The sequence below is a fragment of the Podarcis vaucheri genome, assembly GCF_965113315.1.
Source record: "Podarcis vaucheri genome assembly, chromosome: 6".
Lineage (NCBI taxonomy): Eukaryota > Metazoa > Chordata > Lepidosauria > Squamata > Lacertidae > Podarcis > Podarcis vaucheri.
The window spans coordinates 85,786,747-85,798,807 of record NC_138764.1 but is presented as its reverse complement, the minus strand read 5'-3'; the positions used below and the strand labels follow the sequence as shown (position 1 = coordinate 85,798,807).

The following is a 12,061-nucleotide window of genomic DNA, read 5'->3' as shown; positions in this document are numbered from 1 at the left end:
ATGAAATGTATACTTCCTGTTTTCCTCTGAAAACAAAATTCTGCTTACTCTTTGTTCCTAGACCCCCTTAATTAATGCATTTGCAGGTTAAAGCTCAATTCAGACTTTCCTCAGGCTTTTGAAGTGTGATGAATGTGCTAGTTCTCAGCAAAGTAATTTACTACATTGTTATAAGGCTATCCTTCAGTAACTCTATGCTTTTGTTATCCTATGATATATCATCCAGCATGAAATTTGGTTTTAGAACCACTTTTGAGTATCTTGTGCTTTTAAAATAATCTGGAACTGAGATATTTTGTATGCATGTCTCAACAAGCAGCTTTTCATTTAACATTTTCTCACAGCATTACACTCTGCTGTGTGTTCAGTTTGTGCATAGTTTTGTAACAGTGCAATTCACAATATTATACAAATGTATCTTCTGAAAGAATGCCTTGTCACCATTTGTGCAGGGGCCTCATGATGATTATAAACTGCTATCTAGTATCCCTTTTACTATGATTTTGTCCTTAAGCTCTATCGCTTGTTGAAAAGCTCCAAAGTATGTACCATTAAGAATACCTAATTCAGATTGTTCTCTTCCCCTCCCCCCATTTCTAAAGAAGCTGACATTTATTATCGGGCTTTTATGCTATTTTAGAACTTATTACCAATATACCTTAAATGTTTAGTTCCAATGGTTGTCAAAACTGTGCTCAGATGTATTTTTCTTGCAGCACTTTATTACACGTTAGCAGCTGGGTGTGGAATCTTAACATTACACAATATGATCTTATGAAGAAGCTGGAGAAAATGAGCTTGAATTAAAATGGCTCCCCTAGGTTTTGTTGAAGAAGGATGTGTCTCAAATCTGCACCTACAGAGGTATTGTTGACAGGGGGAGGCATATTTGCATGGACTACCCTTGTGCACATAATGAAACACAGCATCACAAGTCCCCTGAAGTTCACCCTTTTAAATGTTCAAATGCTAATTCTTTCATAGTTCACAAAATATAAATGTCTGCATTGCAGCAAGATGTCTGAGGCTAGGAGAGACAGCAGTGTTGTTTCCAGATCAGACCAATCATGCTGCTCTTTCGAGAGCCTGAGCCAATAGAAACAGAGGATAGGTTAAAGATTGGCAAATACTGTAGCAAGGCTAAGAGAGGCCTTCTGGAAATTTCTCCCATCTTTGTTCCATCAAAGTAAAGCAAATTCAGCCAAAGTGAGGAATTCCAATTAAAAAGAAATGTTTTTGCAAAGTATAACAGTCACTTTTATGGATGCCATATCCTTAGAAGCACAGTGTGCCAACCCATCCCACCCTTTTTGAGCCAGGTGATGTTTTTGTCTTTAAACAACAGAGGGTGGGTAGATGAATACTTAAATCTTTTTGCCCAGACAGTACTGAATCTTGAAAGTTTTGTTGTTGACTGTAGTTTGTATGAAGCAACATAGCTGAGATTTGGTCTTCTGATAGAAAACAATAGTTTTGGCAATAAGGAAGTAGTATAATTCCAATTTATTTATTCTTAGCAGCTACGTAATTTTTTAGCTTGGCCAGTATGAATATAATTCACCACTATTATTTAGACATCATTCGGTTACTTTTGTAATTGACTCTACAGAGAACCGAACCGAAAAACAAAGTGTTCTGGTTTAGAAAATAAAACAAAAACATTAGCTTTAAAAAGACCACATGCCTTTCATTCTGAGTAGCAGTACTATTTTAGTTTTGAGCTAAATGGAAGTGAGTAAGCTTATTGATAGCACTTGACATTGCAGGGAAAGGAAAGGGTTCCTTATGTAAAGGGTCCAAAAAAGAATGCTTCTTCCCCCCCCCCCTTCCTTCAGCAGCTGCTTTGCTGACATTGGAAGAACCATATGCAAAACAGCCCCTAGGTTTTCCAACACATTTGTAGATATAACATCCGTGTACATGAGCTTCTCTGTATAATGGCCACTCTCCCCACTCCCTCGTTCAGAAAAGCAGCCATGTTTGCTTTATACCTGGCAAGAAATAAAAGAAATTCAATCCTCCCTAAGACAGGTGCTACTTTGTAGTCATCCGCTCTAGAGTGATAAGTCTCAGTGCCAGCTATGCCCTAGATTCTGTTGAGCCAAGAGTATCAACTTAAAGAGCCCCAGATGGCATCTTGGCATTCTGGGAGCTGTGCTTGTACCAAATTCTCTACATAGCACCACAAAATAGGTGCACTAGGCCTTAAGATTGGACTTTCAAAGCCTGTTGTTAGAAACCAGGGCCCAATGTATTTCCCCCCACAGAATCTGTTACATGTAAGCTGAGTTTGACATATTTTGCTACAATCAGACATGTTTTTCCCCTTCAGTGATAACAATTTATTATCAGAGCCCATGACACTGAGTGATTCAAAATATGATAAAAAGAAACCTTTATCCTGAGGTAATATTCACAGCACTAATCTAGTGTTGGTTGTGCACAAAGGAATATACTCATTTATGTTTCCATATTTTGGAGGTGTTCAGCCAGAGTTGGCTTAGGCATTCAACCTCTCCATGGGATTGAGCTGTTAGTATTATAAGAAACCTATTTATGCCATATAAGTCTTAATTAAACAGTTGCTTGCAAGATCCTGTAATATGTGAACATTATTACCACTTTCTCATGCTTTTAAGGAAAAAGCACATTTAAAATGTATGTATGCATCTGGATTTAAACTGCTTAATTTGTCTTGTACGTATTGTCAGTATTATTTAAATTTAATACACATTAGGCTTTTTGCAGGGTAACTGGAGAAACATTGTCAGTGCTTGCACATGCAAACTGAAGCCAGCATCTAAAATGGAAGGATTTCCTTAGTAACCTGTGACTTCATAGAGCTCCCTGTCTTCTGAATTTTAGTTACACATTAGGTTATCAGATATCACTGTGTCATCTTTTACCATTTTTTCTGCTACCGAGATGATTTCTTTGAATACAGTGCTGCTGTTTAAACAAGGGACATAGTTATTGAATAAATTGCTACCATTTTAGCTTTCAGTATAGGAATGAGGCAATGCAGTGCTGCCAGACGCCATTTTAAGAATCCCTGCATAAATAGCATAGCTACCGATGAGTAAGAGACTGTTATAGGTGAGTGCTTATACACAGATGCTATTTATTCAGTAATGGCATGCAAAATACTTTGTCCAATTTCTTATTAAATGCAATTTCTGGACATTTTATTTTATGATTGCTGCTCACAATCTGAGAGCAGCAATAATTACTTTGAAGCTAAAAATGAATTTAAATGTTTATGATGTTAAAACATTGTTTTTCATTTAAATGAAATAGCTTCCAGAAATGTATGGTGCTTGAGATTAACTTAAATACAGTAATTTCCATAACTGATACTATTATATATGTGGGCAATATCTTCTAGGTAGATTTCCATATCAGATTTCCTGGTTTAAATGTCAAGGTGCAGCAGTTCATCTACAACTTTTGATTGCTGTCTATAGTTAACCTAGGATAAGGGAATATGCAGATGTTTCTACATTCATTTTTTATTATTCAGGGTGTAATGAAATGATACTCTCTGAAGGATATATCTTATTTGTATAAATAAAAAAAACCTATAATACCTTATGGAGGCAAATTGGAAATATGATTCTTTTTTTAGTTGTGATAAAGATAGATATGCTGCAAACCCATAGGGTATGTTTGTGCTCATTTATAACCCTCCTTTTTACTTCCCATCTCCCAGCTTCCCTGTAAAAATAAAGGAGGGGGAGAGCTTCCATTTGCAAATCATCTCTGTCATGCAAGTTAAAAAGTATATGAGGAACAACTTAGTTTTGTTTTAACATTTGAGACTTAATTGAGTGTGTGTTACTGAACCTGATAAATGCTGTAGTTAATATAAATTTTAGTCAGTTATGTTGTTGGCAAAGATTTTCTCACAGAAGTGCTCTCTTCAGTGTCTTTTTCTAAGAAAAGAATTCTCTCACAGAATATATATATTTGTGGTGGTAGAAACTTCAGTACTATTTGTGGTACACAGCTCTAGACTAATATATTCTTAAATGTACAGTAAAAGGCAAGAAATATCAGATTACTAAAATGAGCTGAATGAATTGTTGGTGAATGTGGTAGGAAAGATGTTGTATATTTACCCCTCAGTTTTTTACTGGTTTTCTTTAACATTATCTTTAATATTTTCTTTCTGGTTACATTTCATTTGATGTCAAAGTGCACTTCCATTTTTAAGAAAGCAAAAGAATAGAAAGGAGTATTAGGGAAAGGAAAAGCATTGCAAAAGTACTGAATCACAGCTGTTTGGGAAATGTTTTCTTTTGAGATTGTCTCTTTAAATCTTTTATTTAAACTGCTGGTGAGATGAATGAGATATTGTATTTAAACAGCCTGCAAACAATTCTTATGGAGAATTAAAGGCTAGAACCTTTATTTTTTTAAATAGAAACATAAGAAGCTGCAGTGTACAGAGGCAGATCATTGGTCTGTCCAGTTCATTGGTCCATTTAGCTCAGTATTGTCTGCACTGACTGGCAGTGATTCTCCAGGGTGTCAAAGTCTTTGTCAGCTCTACCTGGAGAGGCAAGTGATTAAATTTGGGACCTTTTCCATGCACAGTGTGTTCTCCACTATGAAGTTATCCCCCCCCCCCCCCCGGTATTTAGGATTTGGAAAGCTGCTATAATTCAGAAGAGTATCACAGAAATCCTGACTTCAAGAAGCCAGCATAATTTACACTGTCTTATGTTAAAACTACCACCATGAGTTTGACCAAACTACGGGAGGCAGTGGAAGACAGGACTGCCTGGCATGCTCTGGTCCATGGGGTCACGAAGAGTCAGACATGACTAAACGACTAAACAACAACAACAAAGTTAAAACAGTGTAAATTACCCCATTCCTAACTCTGTTCAAGAGCAGGGCTACTGCCAGCTGAGCTGGCCTAAGACTGGCAGTGGGAAAACAGAAATAGAATTTGACTTACACCAGTAAGCCCCCCCTTTTGATGTTATAGGTTTGGCGCGGTCACCAGCTCTTGTGACCAAGCGCAACGGTGTTAAGATTCTGCCCACCCCACCCCCAAAACACCCATTTTAAAGGGCTTGTGCTCGTGGAAGATATACCAGTCTCAGTTCAGCCAGCATAGTCAGTTTGAGGGAGTTATGCCAGTGTATCTCTGGCTAAACCAGAATGTGGGGCATATGCCGACACGGCCTGGTTGAGCTGGAGATCCTCTGGATCTTCACTTAGACATCCCAGTGAACCTTGGGTTTGGAACGTTCCTTAAATTACATGTAGTGTGATTACAATTAAAATGGAAGGTTATTCTCTATGTACAAAATTTCACTGCTATAACCCCAATTAATAAGTGGAACCAGTGTGTTTTTATAGCTGCCAGAAAATGCAGGGATATTCTAGCCCCATAATGCAAAACCATTGTGACAATTGGTAAACATATATCTGTATAATGTTTCACTGATCTTGGGATCCTGATAGAGTAGTGTATATAACAGAGATGTGAAGTCAAATCTATGGTCCTATCCTTAATCTATTTATAAAAAAGTATTCTGTTTTACCACTAAAATGTGTTAACTGTTGTCTTGCACAATTTTAGAAAATTTAGAAATTTCAGAACTGTGGGGGATTTGGAAGAGCAGCAGAGAAGAGGCAGGAGTAATTTATTGTATCTATTTCTGTCATGCCTGCAAAGAGAATATTATCTTATCTGCAAATATGTAGATAGAAATTAGTTCAGAATATTCTAAATACTTTGAAAAAGATTTTTGGCAGTTGACTCCTAAAGAATGAATTAGGGCATTGTACGCGGGTGGCGCTGTGGGTTAAACCACAGAGTCTAGGACTTGCCGATCAGAAGGTCGGCTGTTCGAATCCCCGCGACAGGGTGAGCTCCCGTTGCTTGGTCCCTGCTCCTGCCAACCTAGCAGTTCGAAAGCACGTCAAAGTGCAAGTAGATAAATAGGTACCACTCCGGTGGGAAGGTAAACGGTGTTTCTGTGCGCTGCTCTGGTTCACCAGAAGCGGCTTAGTCATGCTGGCCACATGAACTGGAAGCTGTACGTCTGCTCCCTCGGCCAATAAAGCGAGATGAGCGCTACAACCCTAGAGTCAGCCACGACTGGACCTAATGGTCAGGCGTCCCTTTACCTTTACCTTACAGATCATTAGTTGCTTAAAAACAAGGAGAAGATGAGCATAGTGGGCTTCCCCAAGAATTGTTACGGAATTTGTATAATTTAAGCTATGCATAAATGATCTAGTTGTGGATAAAGAACCAGGTTCTCAAGTTTAACAATGACTACCAAGTTATTCTGGATACCAAGCAACCGGCAAAGATTCCCAAAGCAAGCTCTGTATGCTGTTACTGTGTTCTCCTTGTCATGTTGGCTCTTCTAGAGCTGGAGCTGGTGTAGACCAGGTATAGGCAAACACGGCCGTCCAGATGTTTTGAGACTACAACTCCCATCATCCTTAGCTAACAAGACCAGTGGACAGGGATGATGGGAGTTGTAGTCCCAAGACATCTGGAGGGCCGAGTTTGCCTATGCCTGGTGTAGACAATAGCAAATGGAATAATAGACACAGTCTTAGTTGTAAGGAAGGCTAAAGAGGATGAACTGCCCTGAGACATATAAATTCAATAAATAAATAAATAAATAAAATACAGCATTTGCGTAGTTCCTTACACCAGATGGATGTGAAATTGCCAGCTCTGGATGGGGTTACACTCTCTCTAAAGGAGCAGTCACATAGCTTGGGGTTACTTCTGGTTCCATCACTGTTGCTTGAGGCTTAATTGACTTTGGTGGCATGGAGTGGCCCACCTATGCTCCAATGTGGACACGAAGAGCCTAGTTTCTGTTTTCTACGCTCTGGTAATCTCTATGTTAATTACTTCAATTTATTGCTCTTGGGGCTGCCTTTGAAGATCATTTGGGAACTGCAGGTAGTATAGAATTCAGCTTCCTGGATGCTCACCAGGACAATATGTATGGTCTGAGTACATAACACTAATCTTGGTCTGTCTGCACTGGCTTCCAATTAGATTCTGGGCCAATTTCAAAGTGCTGGTTTTGACCTATAGAATGTTGTGTAGCTCAGGACCTCAAGGACCAGCTGTCTCCATATAAACCAACCCAGACCCTGCAATTGTCATCTGAGACCCTTCTCCATGTGCCACCTCCACAGGAGGCCCTGTGGCGACACAAGAATTAACCTTTTTAGTAGCTGCTTCCTTATGAAATGTTCTCCCTAGGGCACCATCATTAAAAGATTAGACAATTTCTACAGGACAGATTTGATAGCCGTTAAACATGATAGTTAATAATGGGAACTTCCAGTTCATATGTGGTATGTATTGATTACTAAGTGCAAGAGGTGATCAAAGAGAGAATGACTATTGCCATCATGCCTTCAGTGGCCACCTTTAGGCATTTGTCTTTAGGCATGGTTTACATGGTTTACAAAGCCATGGGTTCAAAGACTTCTCTCACTCTTCTTTTTCCCACTGTGCACTAGGTTCAATGTGGAAATCCATTAAGCCAAAGTTACCCATTTTGCCTGAAACTGGGAACTCTGGCTTAATGTCATTTAACACACTGGGCTAATAAGGCATGAATTATGAAGCCATGGATGATTGCCTTTTGTGAGCTTCCCAGAGACATATGGCCAACTGTTTTTAGAAACAGAATGCAGGGCCTTGAATTCTTGTTATTTCATGACCTTAAGTATTCCTGCTGTGTCCTATTTGAACCTCTGCCATCTAATCATTTATATTCTGTATTATTCTGGTTGGTGGCAACTGGGCAGGTTTCACAGGTATTGGCAGCTCCTATGAGTCTCAGACATTTGGAGAGCCATAAAACAATTTCCTGCTTTTTGACTGAAGCATATTGCAGTAAGAATAAACTCCCATGTTTCCCCTCAGCTATGGAGACAAACTGGACTTGTATAACCAAAGCCTGGAAAGCAGGGAAGGGGTGGTTTTTCCAGGTTGTGTCTGCCAGGGTTTTTAGTTCATCACCAGAGCAGATCCTAAGGCTTGAGGAAGTTGTCCGTATAAATTGATACTTCTGTTTCTGGTTTCTGTGTTCCTGATGTTGTGCCTGGCACTGGATGAACAGGACAGGTTAGGGATTGCGTTTGCTCCTTGCTCCCGACAGTCTCCCCGCCTGAGCATCTGGGATGTGGTGTTAAGATTCTCCAGGCTGTCAGTCCTGAGGCATTTTAACATCCATGCTGAGGCTGCTGTTTCTGGGGCAGCTCAAGACTTCACAGGGTTGTCCCAACTTGTCTTCAGCCCAACACACTTAGCTGATCACACACCGGACCTGATTTTCTTGGTGGGGTAGGAAGAGAGTGATCTGAAGGTGATCAGTTTTGATACCATTTCCTTGGCATGATCTGCTCACCTTTTGAGGTTCAGATTAACAGTAACTTTCCCCCTCTAATGGTCTGCCCTAATATATCCTATTAGTTTCCTGTTGGCTCTCAGATGACAAGGTCTTGCAACCATATCAAAGATCTGGTCACTCTCACGGATATAGAAATGATCCAGGCAGATGACATGATTGCTCCTGAGTATTCTCTTCCACTTAGCCAAGCCTGGGGTGGCACTGTGGTATACCACAAAGCAGAAGGCAGTGATACCAGTTGGAAAACAGCTAGAATGCAAATGATGAAAGTCTCCAAACAATATAATTGAACTCAAGTGCATGCTCGTAAGGTGTTAGAAACTGAGATATGAAAGCTAGGAGCTAAGTGGCACCCTAAACCTAGGTTATGGACGCAAAAACAAAATGTTTAGACACACTTGTTTATAAGAACACCACACAGCTGAAAATGAATGAACTACAGCTAAAATATTCATTTTTCACATGGTCTAATCTTTTCCTAATATTCTTAAGAAGGATCTCTTCTCCAGTCTTCAGAGAGTAGCTAGGAGTGGGGAGACAGAAAAAGGTCCTCCTTTCCTTCCACTCTGCAGTTTTAATCTGAAATCTTAGGTGCAGTATTGTGCCCAGAGCTCAGAAACTGCTCGCACTTAGGAAATTCCCTGTTGAGCCTGCTTTGTGGTGGAAAGCATCAAGGAAGAGTTGCTTCTCTGCCTCCATTGCACCCTTGGTGTCATATTCAGTGGAGCTTTATAGAGTAGTACAGTATGGAGCTTTTACATACTGGCTGAAAGGAAGTGGTAGAACACATAGTAGTCTGCATTGACTTTTTGCAAGGCTTTTGAGAATAAAATTGCTTGTATTCATGGGGACCTAGACTCTACTATTGTAGCGGATCAGCAGTAAGGGGTACCTTGTGCTATCGGGTCAGTTGTTGGAAAATTTGTTTCAATTGATAAGGTTCAAGGATGTGGATGGGAATGGTTGACCGTTTGTGTTCTTGGCCCTTGACCCTTGTGGTTGATAGATAACATGACAGGAAGAGACTGCTAGCTGACCAAAGAGATGTATTAGTCCCTCTCTAAAAGAAGGAGTGGTCCCAGGCTGCCTGAAAGAAGTGAGAGTTAGACCACACCTTAAGAAAGCGTTCTTGTTACCACATGATCTTAATAACTAATTGCCAGTAAGCTCTAATGGTTGTAATCATGTTATAAATTACTTTTTTTAAAAAAAAATCACAAATAGTTTTCATGAAAAATGTGTGCATTAAGATTCACTAAACTTCATTCTGTGTCTCAGGGTTAGGGTTCACCATGGCAATTTGTTTTTTGTGGGCAACTCATTTATTCTCATTTTGTATCAGATTTTTAAAATATATTAAATACGGTGCTGCAATGGTATTTTAGAAAACAATTTTTCAGACTATGCTCTAAGTGTAGTCACCATAGTGCCTTGAATATTATCTCTTAGAAGTCTGTATATTTGTCATTTACAGAATCGCAATAGAAACCCATACAACTCTTACCTCCTCTGCTTTCTACCATCTTTCTTAGACTGAACATTGTATTTATTTATTGGATTTATATACCATATTTCTTCCAAAGTGCCCAAGACGGTTTACAATTTAAACACTAAAACAAATACATTATATGAATAATGAAATGTGCACTTGCAATCTTCTACTTCTGATAATGAAAAAAGGATATTGGAACAGGTCAGGTTCTTAGGCATTTTATCCAACTTACAGGTCTATCCATCCAAAATCAAACACCAATGTAATTTATTGTATCAGTACTTCCGAAATGTACCTAATACATCTTTGTATTGAACATTTCTTATAGGAGTTGACATTACTACTACTCAGAACTGTCAATTTTTGATGGGTAACATAAATTATTTCTTGCAAAGGTGGATTCAGGATCTTAGTCAGGCTCAGAACTGTTTTGACCCCTCCTCTTTCCTGTCCCCATTGGTATGTGTAGGTGATAGCATACCAGAGATCCTTATGAGGTTGGTGTGTACTCGTAGTGTTGAAATTTGGATGAGAGTATTAACTCCGCTGTTGCCACCCTACCCATCCACTGCAGTAGCACATGGAAGTGAGAATCAGGCTGCTAGTCAGCTTCCCTTCCTCTTTAAGGCCGCAATATGTAAACTACAGTGTGAAAATAATAATCTTAAGTATCTCTTTGCTTTCTTAGCTTGGCTGAAGAAGAAATAAAGGCAGAGCAGGAGGTGGTGGAAGGGATGGATATCTCCACTCGATCCAAAGGTGAGTTAATACAGTGTTTCTGTTCCTCAGAGCATAAAGTGAATACTGGCTAACGTTGCTTCATCTGGTGACTTGGAACCCTTGACATTGATTTGACCTATGCTCCTGCTCCTGTGAGTACTGTGGCATAACTATTTTACAAGTGCCATTCTTTTGGTTCCTGCCCAGACACTTAATATTTATTAGGTCATTAATCTTATTTTGTCCTGTATCTCAGTGAATGGACATCATTAACAAGGTCACCATCCACTCTTTAAGTACTGTAGTTTTATCATTGTTTCCCATATTCATTATATTGCCACCATGCTCTTTCTCCCAAACCTTCTGCTCAGCTAAAGCTCTGTGTTATGCTCTGGTCATATTCTGCTATGACTCACATTGAGTTGTTTTTCATCTTATCTAACACAAATCTGGCAAAATCATTCATCTTTCTCAGTGTTCAGGCCATGTGACAACTTTTCTCAAATTCTTATGCTGGCGAATTCCCTTTCCCTTCTACATCCAGTACAAACTACTTGCTTTTTTAAAGCTCCCGTCACAAAGCTTTGTTTTCATAACCCAATATTTCTGTCAATGACCATCACTTCTCCAGCTCTACCATCCTGAGTTGCCTTAAAGTCTCTCTTTCTTGTAAAAGCTCTACCCAGTCTCCCTTGCTGCCTCTTAGGTATAACTACCTCCAAGAATACCTATAGGTTTCTACCTGCATTTGCCCCCATTCATCCCTTGTTGTCCCCACCCCTGCCCCCCACGATCTAAATTTAGATTGTGTATGAGTTCCTTAGGGCACACATTATCCCCTTAAGCACTATATACTATGGTGGTGGTGTATACTAATACACCTAATATAACAGTTCTTCTGTGCCTCTGTGGGATATTGGGGAGAAGACTTCCATTTGGGATCCCTCTTAGTTATACCTAGTCATAGCCAGCCAGACTCACACTCTCAGTTTCTCCTTTCTGGCATTGGAGAGTATGGCTCCATGACTTGGAATCGAGGAAATAGACAGCAGTATTAATCCCTTTTTAGTCTTGCTCTTTCTGTGACTTGTTCACCCTTTGTGCAAAGAGATGCAATTTTAGTTTTGCTAGTTGCACTGTGAAGCACTTACTGTTGTTACACTGTATTTGCAAATAATTGGAGAAAGGGGCACCTAAAGCCTCTTCTTTTGGCAAATTTGGACATTATACTTGCATCAATAAGCATCTATTTAGCACTTTTCCTTGTTGTTCAAAGTGCTTTACATACTGAGAGGATATGTTTTTCACAACAACACCGAAAGGCAAGCCAGAATTATTATTTTTGTGGGTGCTGTGACTAAGATACCCAGTGGCTTGTCTACTACCTTATGAATTTATTGATGAGGTAAGATTTGAACTGGAGACTTTGCTGCTCATT

The 12,061-nt window shown here is 39.4% G+C and overlaps 1 protein-coding gene across 13 annotated transcripts in view; it reads left to right on the top strand.

Moving 5' to 3' along the window:
• Positions 1-12,061, top strand: part of ZMYND8 (zinc finger MYND-type containing 8) — an 81,723-nt gene that overhangs the window by 25,907 nt on the left and 43,755 nt on the right. For 12 of the 13 annotated variants that reach the window (XR_014220584.1, XM_082225839.1, XM_082225841.1 and 9 more), the window contains one exon: positions 10,592-10,662. Coding sequence is in view for 12 of the 13 variants with exons in the window: in XM_082225839.1 (XP_082081965.1) it covers positions 10,592-10,662 (71 nt within the window). In the remaining variant the exon portion in view is untranslated. Of the gene's footprint in view, positions 1-2,851; positions 3,097-10,591; positions 10,663-12,061 lie in introns of those variants that run through there. The other variant, XM_082225844.1, reaches the window with a different exon arrangement.